Source organism: Acomys minous, assembly GCF_964271855.1.
Source record: "Acomys minous genome assembly, chromosome: 2".
In the NCBI taxonomy this organism is placed as follows: Eukaryota; Metazoa; Chordata; class Mammalia; order Rodentia; family Muridae; genus Acomys; species Acomys minous.
In genome coordinates, this window is record NC_140484.1 from 29,241,028 (window position 1) to 29,257,251 (window position 16,224).

The 16,224-nt window shown below is 39.5% G+C and overlaps 1 protein-coding gene across 3 annotated transcripts in view; it reads left to right on the top strand.

Annotated features, from left to right (window-relative positions):
- PRKG1 (protein kinase cGMP-dependent 1) overlaps positions 1 to 16,224 on the top strand; it is a 1,157,800-nt gene that overhangs the window by 1,111,558 nt on the left and 30,018 nt on the right. For all 3 annotated transcript variants that reach the window (XM_084764176.1, XM_084764175.1, XM_084764177.1), the window contains one exon: positions 1,715 to 1,811. In XM_084764176.1, the coding sequence (XP_084620302.1) occupies positions 1,715 to 1,811 (97 nt within the window). The remainder of the gene's footprint in view (positions 1 to 1,714; positions 1,812 to 16,224) is intronic.

Consider the following 16,224-nt stretch of genomic DNA (forward strand, 5'->3'; position numbering starts at 1 on the left):
AGTCTTTTTCATGTTTATTTTTTGAGGCTGATAAAATAGCACGAGTAAGAATGTTTCAAGACTCCACATTAATTTTTTTGGTTTTTTTGTTGTTTGTTTCATTTCATTTTCAGAAACAAAAATCAAATGCTGTTAGGGATGTGATTATCTAGATGACCAGGAAATACTTGAGTATATATAAACCCTCAGGAGTCAGAGCTCAGCAGATGTCCTTTTTAAGCACCTGTTGGAGTCAGCTCTGGTGCTGCCACGTTAACTGGGATGGAGTTTTAACTTTCCAAAAGCAGCCTGCATTCGGAATGTTAGAAATGCGCCTGCGCCCCTTATGCTCCATTCCAGCTCATCAGGCCCTGAACTGCTCTGGCGACCTTTGGGTTGTGTAGTTCATGAGGGAAATCTGCAAATGCTCTTGGATTCACCAGCTTTGTTTATAAAGGTCCACTCAAAGTTATTGAAGTCACACAATACGCAAATAAAGACTAGTGTTTTTCTGCTTGTTTTCATCCGCTCTGAGTTGTCTGCCAATGAGGGACTTATTGAAAAGATATGACTGTAATCGTAAATTGAAGAGCGTTGAAAGCTTGTCTAAGAAGCTATTTCATGTGCTTTGCAGTATAAGGTTTAAAGGTGTGTTTGATTGTAGTAGAAATGCCACAGAGTGCAACACCCAAAGGTGCTGGGATTGGGTTAAGAATAAGCATTGCACACACTGTGTACGTACCATTTCCTCAAATATGGTCTTCATGTCTGTGCATAGTACAGGACTAGATTGAATCCTGTTGGCCTGAAGGTCAAGGGTCATACAGAGTGATATCAATGCTTCAATTTCGAGACAGCTGAGCAACGCTCCTGACCTGGCTTTAGTCAGTGGGTTGATCATCTTCACTTTAAGCCTTCCTGCCCTTTCTAAAAATAGCAGGGCCTTTACCCAGGAGATATTTTAAGCAAGTCATACTCAGTCTTCTCATTGGGTAGAAGCACATTTTGGCCTCTTGCCTGTGTGAGATTGACACGTGTGCAGTTAGACTTGGATGCTAGTCCATGCTTCTCGCCACTCATATAAGAAACTTGCAAACCTAAAGGCACTGGGATTGTTAGCAGGGCGTCAGTGAATAGATGTTAGCAGAGGAAGGGCCTTTATTAGAGATGTGAACAATACTCCTGGGTGCATCCATTTCGCATTTGTACCTCAATCCTCAGCTTTTCGGATCTGTTTTTCCTAAAACCTGGCTGTGCTTGCACTCCAGAGACACCCCCCACTTGTCTCTGGATCTTGCGGTAGAAGGAAGACACTGACAATCTGTGACTAAGGGAAACTAATGAAAATTTGCTATTTAAAACCTGAACAGCAAAAACAAAACCAGGCAAACCTCGAAACTCCAAAACAAACCCAAAAGAGAGTAACTCAAACAATCCACACTCACAAGAAGACGCGTAGAAAAAACACCAAGATGTGACTGATTTAATCAGTCCCTTGACCGGCATGCACTGGATACTCTGTATTTTTCTCCTCTGAAAAACAAGTGCAAGTCTATCTTGCTCTGTACAGCTGGGACCAAAAAAGTTATGAGTGTGAGGAAACAGACTCTAAAAGCGAAATGGAATTGAGGCGGGTAAAGACCGTGCCACAGTCAGGCCACTCCAGTACACTCACACGTGGTACTCGTGTTTGCACATCTAAGAAATTTCCATTTTTTCACATCAAAAAATCCAGATATGAAGCCGAAGCCGCCTTCTTCGCCAACCTGAAGCTGTCTGACTTCAACATCATCGACACCCTTGGAGTTGGAGGCTTCGGACGAGTAGAGCTGGTAGGTGAATTTTCTTTAAATGCTTTTCAGAGCCTCACATTTTCTCCCGGCTTAAGCTCTTGTTCTCCTCCCTGTTGTTACGTCTCATTATTAACTGTCGTTGCTCTAATCAGAAGCAGACACCTGTGTGCAGGCATGGCAAAGCCTGCTTAACAGTGTGGGCTAGGACATGCAGTCAGTGATGTCTAAACAAACTGTAAATAGCCTTATGGAAAACCTTTGCAGTGAATAAATGTTAAACACATTCATTTAATGAGGAGCTGTAAATCACTTTTGCCCATGCTTGTCTTTGACTTTCACTTTCTTCCTTAGTTCTGATTAGTGCTTACTAATTTTATGATGGTGCAATTAAATTAATTTGAATGTAAATAAATAAACTGAAAAATACTATGTACATACATATTTATATACACAAAATATATATAGCGGTAGGAAGTCTGTGATCCTACAATTATAAGTACCTATTTAAATTATAGTGATAATGGTTTGGATGTTTTGTTTCATTTATTTCACATTATATACATTTTATATAGTTTATTTCACTAGGTAAATAGATACATATTATGGCATTTTGTATGAGTGTGGTATAAACTACATGAAAACATAACTCTATTCTGCATTTGTTTGAAATATGAATTTAAAAACTGATTTATTGCAAGAGAAATTAATAAAGGAACTGTATCCTGGTGACTGAGGTAGCTGTGTTCCAATACTGTGTAGTTACACACAGTGTTTGAGAATACAAAGTCACTTCTACTCTGCAGAGCGTGAGGGCGTCCCTGCAGGCAATGCCAGTACAGTGTGTTAGGAACTCCCCAGCAGTTTGTAAAGTGCAGTAAACAGTTACTGTTGCCACCCGAGGTCAGGAGGAATCCCTTCCATAAAAGTCAAGTGACCCAGAGCTATTCCTGATGTTTGTTTGTGTTGCTGTTGGGCTGCCTGCCTTTGACACAGGGAAATGTCATTTGCTGAAGTCTTAGGAAAGGTCGTAGAGCTGAGGTGTGCTCCCTTGCATCTGCACTCTTCCAGTAACACAGGCTGAAGCTATTGTCATACTTGCTGCTATTTCAGACATGAACATCCAGGATGTGCCTGTGAGGTTATGATTCTTGTTAGTTATGTGTATAAAAATCGAGTAAGGGTCCAGAAAACAGACAGGCAGACAGGCAGACAGACAAGTCTTCCCGCTTTTCTGAAAATTTCCCATTAATTGGTGGAGCCTGTCCTACTTTGGTTTCTGCTTGCTAGGACAAATACCATGACCAAAGGCAACTTAGGGGAGAAAAAAATTGGGGTGATTAACAGGTCTAAAGTCTGCAAGGGGAAAAAGTCAGATGCAGAGTTCTAGGTGGAACCTGGAGGCAGGAACTAAGCAGAGTATAGATGAATGCTGTTCCCTGACTTGCTCATCTTGCTTTCTTCTGGTCATCATCCTCATCACCATCATCACCACCATCATCATCATCATCCCCATCATCATCACTATCATCATTAAAAGATAGTTAGGTTAAGTCCTCCCACCTCTCCTTCCTCTGATCCCTCTCATCCTTCTCCCTCTCACATTCATGAATTTGACCACCTGCCTGGGGTGGCACCACCCACCGTGGGCTGGGCTCCTCCCATATCAATTATGAACCAAGCGGATCCCTCACAGATGTGCCCACAGACCAATCTGATGGAGACAGTTCTTCAGTTGAGGTTCCTGCTTTGCAAGTGATGCTTGTTTGTGTAAAGTGACAAAAAAACTAACCAGCATGGCACCCTACGTTTTAGGGTTGTTGTTTTTTTTTTTTCTCTCAAGAATTTGACAAGTTATAACTTTGACAAATCCTAATGGTTAATGAATTATAATTGGATGGTTTTGTTCTGGAGTGTGGGGACCTAAGGCTGAGAGGACAGCCCCATACTGTGATAAACTTAAAGGACAAAAGCCCTTAGAGCAGGGCTTCTCAACCTGTGGATCCTGACCCTTTTGGGAGGTTGTATATTAGATATCCTATATATCATATATTTACATTATAATTCATGACAGTAGTAAAATTACCTTTATAAAGAATCAATGAGATGGGCTGGAGAGATGGCTCAGTGGTTTAGAGCACCACCTGCTCTTCCAGAAGTCCTGAGTTCAATTCCCAGCAACCACATGGTGGCTCACAACCATCTATAATATGATCTGATGCCTTCTTCTGCAGATAAAACACTCATATACAATAAATAATAAATAAATCTTTAAAAAAACAGAAAACAAAACAAAACAAAAGAGAATCAATGCGATAATTTTATGGTTTGTGGTCACCACAGGAGGAAATGTGTTAAAGGGTCTCAGCATTAGGAAGGCTGAAAAGCCTTAGAGCATGATTTGGAGGCTGTTTGATATAGTTCCTTAAAACTAGCTTTAAAGATGAGGAAGAGGAGAGGGAAAGATGGCTAGGTGGTTTTGGATATTATAGTTTACTGTTTTTCATAGATACTTTAAAGAAAACCAAACCCCTGGCCTAGAGAGAGAGTTCAGCACTTAAAGTGTTTGTTGCTGTTCTAGAGGACCCAAGTTCAGTTCCCAGCATCCATATAAGGCACCTCACAGCCTTCTATAACTATGCCTCCAGTACACCTGACACCTTCGTCTGGCTTTCCTGGACACCTGCATTTATGTGCACAATGCACATACAAATACACACATGTACATATAATTAAAATAAAATTATTTTTAAAGAAATAAAAGAAAACCCAAAGCCCAGATAATTCATCTATATTATAAATGTAGCTAGTTTTCAAAATGTTGATGTAATATTCATAAATCCTTAGTATGTTATTAGGAACAGTGAATCCATTGGGGTCAGAGTCATATGTCCTTAAGCTCAGAAGTCACATCATATCTGACCATTCACATCCCAAAAAATGGATTAGAGAGTATGCACAATATCTAAAGTGCATAGATTTTCAACACATGGAAGGACAGTTCTGAACATATTTCCAACTTAAACCAGCTAATTGTTATTTACAAATATTAATTATCAAGCAAAGGATATTAAATGTGATACTATAAGCTGCATTGTAGTATCCTGAACATTTCCCAGGCATGAGATTATAAACTCGCCAATGAGAGATGAAGAGTTTAGAAATTTGAAACTTTGAGCCCCGTGTCCTAAAAGAGCTAAGAATTTTGTAAGTATTCCCAGTCGATCTACAGACCATGCTTGTGGCATTTGCGTGAGGACATGCTCAACGTGGTGATCTTAACATTTCCTAGCCTTTCATTTGTCAGTGTAGGTAAATTTGAGTGCAGGAGTATTCCTGTCAGGAGAATTTATAAATACCTTACTTTGCCCATATTCTTAACTAGTGAGCTTTGTAATCTGCTCAGTACGACGTGTTTACGGTATATCTTCCAGAAAAGCAATTCTGTTTGCAGTGTCACCCATATGTGTACCAAATGGGCACACCTTCAGTCTTGAAGTACTACTACATGCTTACTAAATGGTACCTTATTTTCATACCTGTGCAAGGTATGATTGTACAATAATGAGATTTGTCTTAACAGGCATAAGTGAAAATGTGTCCCATCGATTTACAGTAACATCCATAGTCTACTCCACTTTTGTTTTTTGTCAGAGGCACCTGCTTGCAGGAAAGATTTGCCCACAACTTTGTAACCTGTTGATTGTTAGTGGTTGTTGCATTAAATATTAATTTATTCTGTAGTCCCAAAATGTCCTATACCAATAAACTATACTTGCCTAAAATATAAGGGAGATAAAAAGTTTTGTTTTCTTGCACTATATTTTTTCCTACATTATTTGTGGGAGATCCAAAAGTTTAATTATAAAAATGGCTCCTGGATTTGGGGACTCAGGTTACTGCAAAGAGAGAATAAGATTACACCATAAGCAAAGCAGGAGTTGTACAGGCTGGTGCATGAAAGAAGACTGACACCCAGGTAAAGTCAGGGTGAGCGGAGCCTTATAGGAATCACTTGTGCAAACCAGGTTAGTTGGCTCTGTAGGTCCTTCTTGTGGTGCTCTTGATCACTCTGGCTCCCTCATTCCTACCCCCAACTCTTTCATAAGACTCCCGAGCTCTGCCTATTATTTGGCGGTGGGTCTCTGGATCTGTATTCTAAATGGGCAAATAAGGACCAGACTCTTGCTAAAAGGTGTACTTGGGTACCTCTGATTCTTTTTATGAGTCTAGCTTTTGAATCCTGAAGTTGGATTTCCTGAGGAGCAATAGAGTACTGAGTAGCAATAACCATCCTGCTCCTAGAGGCCTCCTGTGTGTAGCAGCAGCCCTGTATTCTTCAAAATGGCATCCGGGCCACTTGCTCAGCATTTTTGCATGCTTCCTTGATATGCACTTCATAGGCAAGCAGGTATAGAAGGCCTTGTAAAGCAACTGGGAACAAACTAGACAGAGATGATTAAGCAAGAAATAAAGCGATAAACCCAGTGCTCAGTCACCAGAGTTTTGTTTCATCACTCTGAAAGGAGAGGAGCTTAACTCCAAAGGGAAACCCCGAGTAAGCTGAGAATAGTTCAAGAGCTCCTATTGCCAACCCACACAGCAGGGAAACGGAATCGCAGTGGGGTTGCCGGGCAGAAGGGCCTCCTGTCTTCTGTAACACTCAACAGGAATTGGAAACTACAAGTTCACCCAGTCTTGACACAGCCTGTGTCTAGCTGTACTCTCCCTCACACAACATTCGCCATGGAAGCTGGGTGCTTGGTGGTGCACAGCTTTAATCCCAGCACTCCAGATGTAGAGCTCTGACTACTAGGCCAGCTTTGTCTACAGAGAGAGTTCCAGGACAGCCAAGGCTACATAGAGAAACCCTGTCTTGAAAGAAGAAAAAAAAAAAAAAGGAAAAGGAAAAAGTTCACTATGGAATTCTCTATTGGTTTTCTTTCTAAGAAATCATAAAATAAAAGGTAATTGTGGTCCATAGTATTGACTCCTAAAGAAAAAAATGGCATTTAGTTAAATAATAAAGGTTTGGTCCAAAAGACACTGATAGAGCATCACTGGGAACAAAGACACGGTAACTCATTTCTTTTTCTTTCATTCTATTAAATCAGTTTATTGTAATAAACTCACAAATGAAACCATCACACAGCTAGATTAAGGTATCCACTAAACAAACACAGAGCCAGTTCCAACCTCACTGTATTATAGTGACCTTCTTTATACAGTCAGAACGGCCATTCTGAAGCTATGAATCTCCCCATCCTTTACAATGCCCCTGCCTTTGTTTTATAAAGGAGTCTGTGCAGCACTGGTGTCAGGTCTTCTGAAGGTCTGGTAGAATTCAGTCATGAATCCATCTGAGTCTGTCTTTTGGTACATGGAGGAGGACAATACTTTTTGTTACTGCTTCAATCTTATAGCTTGCTATAAATCTGTTTAATTTTTTTCCTGTACTCCTAGTTTATTTTACAAATGGCTCCAGGCTTATTAAAACATAGGTTTTCAAAGTACGCCTTAATAATTCTCCAAATTTTACTGGTATTTTTCCCTTTCTGTCTGTAATTTTCTTAATTTGGTTCTCCTCTTCTTTGCTTTAGTTTGGCTAAGGGTTTATAAATCATGTTTAACTTTGCAAAGAATCTGGTCTTTGTGTCATTTGTTCTTTTCACTGTTCTTATTGTTTCTATTTAATCTGTTTCTGCCACTGTCATTATTTCTTTCTGTCTAGTGATTTGGGGGTAGGCTTGCCCTTGAGGTATATCATGAAGTTCCTTGAGATTTCTTGTTTTGTTTACTTCTGTGGTGTTTTGTTTGTTTTTAGGTTTTTCACGCAGTATCTTTGGGCCCTGTTCTTTCCCTTCATATCCATAATTTCCCTGAGAGAAGTTTTCATCACATCTCACAAGTTCTGTCATGTTGTTTCCCTTTCTCACTTAGAATCTTTTAGTTCTTTGCTGATTTGTTTTTCAGTGACCCATTCATTATGCAATAGTGTGTTATACAATGCCATGAGTTCTTTCATCTTTCTTTCTGTGAATTTACAGTTTTTCCTATGCTATGAGTCAAAAGTAGTTCAGTCTTCTTTTATTTGTTTTGATGGTGGGTTTTTCTTTGCAGGTAACTGGTATTTCTCTCTGCAGTTTTCAGTTTCTTTGTTTTGCATACCAGTAGTTTAGCTGAAATATGATGTGCAGAAGGTTTTTCCTAGATCTTGTCTATTTGATATCCTAAATCCCTCCCACATCTCTTTCACTGGATTTAGAGAATTTCCTGTTCTAATGTTATTGTGTTTTCTCTTCTTTTAGCTTGTATTTCTTCTTCTATGATTATGACTTGCAAATATAATTCAGTCATGTCATGTAGCTCTCTTCTGCCCTGGTCACACTTTCTTATTAATGTGTCTGTCACTTTCTGGATGTTTTATGCATCCTCGTTACATTCAAGTGTCTATCTTTTCTACTCTAGTCATTCTATTGATGAGGTAGTCTAAGGTGTTTTCTGACTTATTAAACTTTTCATTTTCAATATTTTGAAGTATTTTATAAATATTTATTTTTATTGAATTCCAGTTTCATGCCTTATATTGGCTTTATTTTTCATTGAACTAGTATTTTATTTGGATTCATTTAGGAATTTGAGTCTTTTTATTTTTATTGAACATTCTTATGAGTAATTCTTTACATCCTTTGGATTTCATCTAACTTTCTCATATTAAATATGATTACTGTGGTATCAACAATTTTGGAAGAATCACACAGCATTGATTTCTCATGTTTCTTGTAATTCTGCACTGGGACATGGCCACCAGGCGATGTGTCATTGCTTGGATTTTTAAAAATCACCTGTATTATTTGCACAGAAGTAATTTGCAGTGTTATAGTAGGAGGGGGTCGTAGTAAAATTGGGTTTCCATTTTTGCAAGACTGTGACTATAGCTCAATAATTATATCCAATGTACTCAGAGAGTCACGATTGGTCCTCTATGACTCCAAGAAATAAAATACTATCTTCAGGGAGGGGCTGGAGATATGGCTCAGAAATTGAGACCACTGGCTGCTCTTCCAGAAGTTCTGAGTTCAATTCCTAGCAACTACGTGGTAGCTCATAACCATCTATAATGAGATCTGGTGCTCTGACAGAACACTATACATAATAAATAAGGAAATGTAAAAAAAAAAAGCGTCATTTAAAAAAAATACTATCTGCAGAAGCAACCTCAGTCTTTGGATAGGCCTACTATGAAAATATAATGAACTATTTTTAAAATCACACTGTACTTTTGAGGTGGTGAGGGAGGAAGGATGATATGGTGTGAGAAGTGTTGCTAATGGTGGAATGGGAGTAAAAGAATTAGAGTGAGCCAGAAATTAGTAATAGTGTGGTGGAAAAAATACAGAATGGAGGTCAGTAAGTGAAATAATAAAGACAACAAGAGGCATTACGATAGCTCAGGCTAAAGGATAATGGAAAAGAAGTTAATAAATATAGTTAGACCATCTAAAACAGAAGGAGACCCCAAACTCCAGCCTGGAAGTGTCTATAATAAAGTAAAAATAAGGAAAGAAGAGGTGTCTAGGTAAGCTGCTCTACTAAGTTGGCATTAGCTGTGAATAAGGAAAGCATAAATATGAAGGAAAGACGGAGGGGCAGGTGGGTGTGCGGAGCCCGTCTCAGATCTCCTGCCTTGCTTCTGCCTCAGCAGTCTCTGAGGGAACCACACAGTGGTTGGCTTGGAGCAGCATGTCATGTGGGCAGCACCTGTGCAAAGCCAGTGTTCATGTGTCAGCTCCAATTGTCACCCAGACCAGACTTCCAGCTACTTGAGCTCTGTAGAGTTCTAAGGACGTCCTTCCTCTTTCTCTAGAGGTATTTTACCTGCCAAGGAGCACAGCACAGTTCAGTAACAGGACTCCTGAGTGAACAACTCAGAAGGAAATTTACCTCGAAGGCCAGTAAGCTGCTGACTCTCTAAACCGGATTCTTGTTGACCCCGTTAACTCTTGAGAAGGGAGGGTCTTCCTAACACTTCTCTCTCTCTCTCTCTCTCTCTCTCTCTCTCTCTCTCTCTCTCTCTCTCTCTCTCTCTCTCTCTCTCCTATTTATGGGTGGATTGCCATGGACCGCTTTTGTGCTCACTTTCTTCTTTCTCTTCCCCTCCCTGTCTCTCTTCTCCCCTCTCTCCCTCCATCCCCTTCTTCTGTCCTCTAGCTTTATTTTCCCTCCTCCTCTCCCTCACTTTCCTCAAAATGTCTGTTACTAAAAGTACGGTACAGATTTTTGAGATTCTTGAGTCTTAAGCAGGAGTGCTGTCTGTTCTGTGACTGGGTTTCTCTTTTACTGGATGAGCACTCCGGTTGGGGATAATTCCTCTGGAAGAGACTCTGGGATTTGTCTCCCTTTAACCTATGTAAAGTTTCCTATTTACTTTGCAACTATTATTTCTTCATCATCACCCACTTCTTACAATACCTGCAATCTAACTATGACCAGTGTATTCCCTCGAGATTTAACAATCTCTACCTGGGTATCAATTCATTTGCCACTTGATAGCTTTCTTCCTAACCTTGACTTGACCTAACAGCTACCTTGAAAGTTAAGAGACAAAGATTTCAAAGACATTAAAGCAATGACAGCCATGGTTTGGTCTGCGCTACAACTTTAAATATGACATGTATAAGCACAGAGCAGTTCAGGTGTTTAGCATGACTGTGTTCTATAGATTAAGTGGACATAAGCCCACACCAGTTAATAATACTTGTAGAATTGACTCAACTACATTTGAAGTTCATTCCTGGTTATATACAAGATCATGTAAATACTTAATGAAGCCTGAAAGCCTCGGAAATTTTCTTTTCTTTTTCTTTTTTTAATGACAGAAAGAGTAAAATTGAGGATAGTACTACATTTAAAAATAAAATAAAATCTGATTGGGCTCAGAGCCAATGGATGAAAGCCCAGTCGATCACAAGATTTCTGGTATATAATGATTAAAACTCCAAGGGAGGTTGGTACATAGGCCTTGTGTTTCCAAAGTGAGATGAGAATGCAAATCCTTTTCTAGAGGTACCTGGCCACATGGAAAAAGGATAGTTGAATTTTGCAGTATGAGGTTCTCTCCCTTCCATTTCAACTCATTTTCAGCCTGCAAGAACAGCAATGAAAGAAACTGAACTGTCAGGATTCAATGCTGAACTGTCAGTGTTTGAGGCCTCAGGTTGTGAGTGTGCACTTAAGTATGAGCATGAACATAAATGTTATATTTATGGAAGGATAGTTTTATAGTTTGTACATTTTGGCAAATGGGGTTACCTACAAATTACACAGAGGATGGCAGTTATGACATAAGGATGGATATTAACATGTAAGTTGCATAGAACGTCTGTCTTCAGGACATTCCACGTTGAAACACATTAACATGGAAAAAAAAGCACTTTACAGAGATCACTACTTGGGTTGTACAATTCGCAATCCCTGTCATTGAAAAATGTTGAGGACGGTAGCACTAGCTTACACAATAGAAGCTTCCGGGCACGTCAGTCCTGCTGGTCTCTCTCATGACCGTGATGAACATACCTTGCCTGGGTGAGGACGCACTGGGTTCCCAAGTCCAAACTGATTCAGACCATCATCATGAAGTTGTTTCCATTTCCTATAAAAGCAAAACTTCTCTAAATTCGGACATACTTAACCAGTGCGTAGCAGTTCATCATTACTGGGGCGCTGACTTTGGAAATAGATTTAAGTGCAAACTGTAATACAAAGAAGCCCACATTTACAGAAAAAAATGTTTGACGTTTCTATTGTGCATATTATAGTTCATATGCCTTTGCCTACATGGCCCTGTTTTTCACGTTCCTGCAACAGTTTTGGCACTGGATGCAATTGAAATGGAGTCCCTTATAAGGTGTTTGAGACAACACGCACACTGTATGCTCATGGTCACTCCCTCCAATGACTTGCCCCTGTTTCCTTATGTCATACTGCTATTACTTGAGACATCTTCTCCCTTTTCTCTGAAGCCATTCACTGGCACAGTTCTTAGCCATTGCGTATAAGAAGTGAAATGGCTATTAGCACTTTCTTCTTGGCATTCATTTCCCAGGAGTTTAGCAAGTAAAGTCGTGTGATTTAAGTGTCTGTGATCTTAAAGTGGCTTCTCAAACTTCTCACTTTTGCTTCTTGCTGACTTTTGCTTCTTAGCAGCACTGAGGTGGACTGGGACGAGAATAGGAACAGGGCACAAATGACATTCAGCTAGCAGTATTGCCAAGGACACTAACCCAGAGGCATAGCTCCTTTCTGCTGCCTCAAAGACCAAAGAGGCATCACCTCCCAGGGTTCTCAGAGACTGATGGAGAACCAAATTATTGGCTGCTATACAGAAAGCAATTCGAGGACTATCAAGTTGTAAAGCACAGCTGGGATTTAGCAAGATACTTCAATGCAGATGCTAAGTGTGAAGGTTAAGAGAACGAATGATGCTAAGGCAAAGAGCAAAGCTTCCCCAAGTGTGAGGATGGGTTTCTCAAGGGGAGGTGATTGTCTGTATAGTGATCACACTTAGGATATTGGCGGGTTTTGAAGTTATTATCTTCAAAGGGTTGCTTTAAAACCTACGTGAGATCTGATGGCGGTCCCCATGCACAGGACAGGATTACAGCTGATCTTGAATCACAGGGTGTAAGGGGAAATTGAGATGTTTTTACTGTAAACAAAGGTTTCACTTTGTTTGAGATTTCCAAAAAAAAAAAAAAAATATATATATATATATATATATATATATATATATATATATATATATATATATATATGTATTTCCATATATATAAGGAAAGGAATGGAGGCCTACTTTGGGCCATATATATTCAGGACATAAGCCTGGCTCATTGCTCTTTCAACATAAATTATATGTGTGGAAGGAATATTATCTCTACATTGGTAACTTTTCACAGCAAGCATTGTGCACTGTGTTGGAATTATTGCTTCCCAGCTGTGATCGGATTCTGGGGTGTGGTCCTCTCAAGTCTCATGTGCTCATAGCTTCCCTTGCCTCTCTATCCCGCTCAGGGTGGCTCTCAACCTGTAGTAAAACATATGCCCAGTGCACTGACCAGAGAGCTCATTAGAATAAGCACAGTTAATAGTCACCAAATGGTAACTCTATTCCAGGTGGTCTTAAATCAATTTCCAAGGTTACCTTTGTGAATTCTTCCTATTACAGACGAGAAAGCAAACAGATTTTGAAGAACTTCTGTAAGATAAGAGGCCAAAACACAGTTGAGATTCAAAAGTACTTAAATGCTAGATTAGCACCCCCCTCCTAGCCAGTGCATAGCCCCTGTGTCTAGAAGGTTAGAGTAATCTACTAGGGAAGACAAACCTATAAGCAGGTTTGGCCAATTGGACAGAAAAGAGGCATAGACAAAAGAAAAGAGAAATATAAATACACATTCCTTTCTCGTCCTTGCCCACTTCTATCCAAACTGACATTAATTCTTTCTTCTAGTAGATGGGTTACTAGATAATAGCCACCACCAACACCACCCCCACCAATACCCCACCACCACATCACCACTACACCACCACCACCACCTCACCACCACCACAACCACCACACCACCCCTAACAACAACAACACACCACATCCACCCCACCACCACCACCACAACCACCACACCACCACCACCACCACCACCACCACCACCATGACCACCACACCACCACCACCACCATCATCATCATCATCATCTCAAATTTTTACAAGTGGACTCTACACAGAGGCAATAAAGAAAGCAAACTTTGATTTATAACTTTTGTGCACTAAATTTAACCCATATTAAATGTATTACCTTAGACATTATCAAATGCAAATTGCTAGACTTAACTTTGAGGGTCCAGAATGGGAAAAAACAAATTATAGAAAACTTTTAAATACATAAACAGCATGAAATTGCTCAAAACTTGCAGATTTATATACTACAGTGTACATATGTTACTACATATATACTATATTGTACATATATGTAATATATTATATACACATAGTACAGTGTATCACTTCTCATTGTGTTTATGGAACTTGAATAGGACCAGGATTAGTCTGATGGCATCATTCACTAGTATCAAGTAGCTATTATGATTAAAAGGGGTTTTAAAGTAAGTGGGAAGTGAGCCTTGGTACTCACATATGCTAGACAAAGCACACTACCAGAGAGGTATATTCGCAGCTCTTAAAAAATTTGTAAATTATTTCTACAACTAGGTTTTAACTTCTACTTCTCATAAAATTAAAATAATTAATATATAAATATTAAGCAACTCAAAAGGTTTAAAGAAGTATTAACTTTCTATAAAGGAAATATTATTGTGAACATTTTGATGACCTTCAGATTGTTCTTTCATAAATCTGTTTTAGATATATGCATAGGTAGGCATATACTCATGTGCAGATGTACTATGGAATCATAAAGCAAATACCACTTAACAATAGCCTATTCATATATTTTAATTGTTATTCTGATATCAATTTCGCAACTGCATTACATGGGCATTTTTGCATAATTTATTTTTCTCAGGTTCCTACTGGAAGACATTTAGGCTGTTTCTGGCTTTTTTGATAGGGATGATGTTGACTAAAAGATCTATGAATGGTCTTCGAAAAGTTGTTTTTGCCAGAAGGTTTCCGATGAACACATTAGTTGGGTCTTGTTCAGTGATTAATCTAAGCAAGAGACTCTCTACTTAGTTAGCTCACTGTGGTAGTCCTTGGGCACTCTGACTTCTTAAGTCAAGAAACTGGAATTCGGGGCTGAACAGATGGCTCAGCATTGAGGAGCATATACTGCTCTTCCAGAGGACCTGAGTTTGATTCCCACCACCCACATTAGTTGTGGGAGGTGGTTTACAACATGTGACTTCAGCTCCAAATTATCAAAGACCTTTGTCCTCTGCATGGCTTCCATGGGCAGCCACACTCACGTGCACAGGCACAAGCATATGTACATCATTAAAAATATCAAGTCTTTAAAGAAAAGATGCTGGGGTCAAATTTACCTCTCATGAAATCTGCCTCCCCTCCACCTTCATTAACCACTTCCTACCCACTTGGCTTCTTGTATGACTCAAGCAAACGGGTAACCCAAACCCCAGATAATACACTGAGGACACCATAAGTGACTAAGGGAATAACCCAGGCTTTTCTTTTGTTTTTCATACGCTTATTTTTATTCTGTGTGTTTATGCATGTGTATGGAAAGTACTGCATGCTATTGCACATGTGTAGAGATCAGGGGACATTATTCAGGAATCAGTTCTCTTCTCCCACCATGTAGGACTGAACCCAAGCTGTCAGGGCTGGCAGCAAGCACCTTCCCCTGATGAGCCATCTCAACATCCCAAGTGACAAGGCTTTGGTTAGTCACTTTTGATGGTCACACTGCCCATGTAGAATAGTGAAGATGCAAGCCAATAAATAATTTCATGGTCCAGTTTTTCACATAAAGTCTAAAGTTAGTATATTCCATTTAGCTCAGATTGTAAATTTCCACCATTATACCTTCATTTAATTTTAGTCCAGCTGAAGGAAAGCTGTGTGTACTGATAATTAGCTCAGCTGCAAATGTCCTGAATATGAACTCAGTTCTTGCCAGTTGGTAGATCTGTGAACTTAGACAACACTTTTGTGTGTATAGTTTTTGCCTTTGATTTTACCAGTGTCCCCAATTAGTTATATTGAATCCACTTGTGCCAAGCGTGCTTCTGTGAAAATACAGATTTTTAAAGCAACATTTGTTGTTCCATACTTGATATAAACTGCCACACAGGACAGGAAGATTAATGGAAAGGCCACCAAACATAGTAAGTCATTGGCATAACCTCCTTTGGGACAGTGATGATTCTGTATCAATTGCTGTTGTTGTCATTGGCAACAGTGAGGCAACTGGTCCAGGAGTCAGAGACTAAGAAGGGTCAGAATTAGAATCTAGACCTGTGGCTCTAAATGCTGGTCTCTTTTCCTACCCTGTGAATAAGGGGATAGCTGGTGTTACCAATAAAGACAGCAGTGTTTAAACTGGATTATCTGAGCAGCACAGGATTCTCTTTGCTATCTGGTTAAGGCTACATTTTCTCTCCCTTTAGAAAGTTTAGAACTTTCTCCTTCCCAGAACAGATCCTCTGTCATTCCATTTTCTTTGTCCTGATTCCATGTATAGGTGGGTTTCTACATTTGTATTTTATTATAAACTACAACTGAATCCATTTGTACCACATTCATCTATCATTATAAGGAGTTTCACAGACAGACAAACTAGAGAGTCTTTGGCTGTTGTAGAATTTCACACTATTCTCTCTTGCCCTTTAACTGGCCACGTAGATGCACAAATACAAATCCCACTGTCTGATGCATCCACTCAGTTCCTCCTGACATCCTAAGTCTTCTCAGACTGAATTC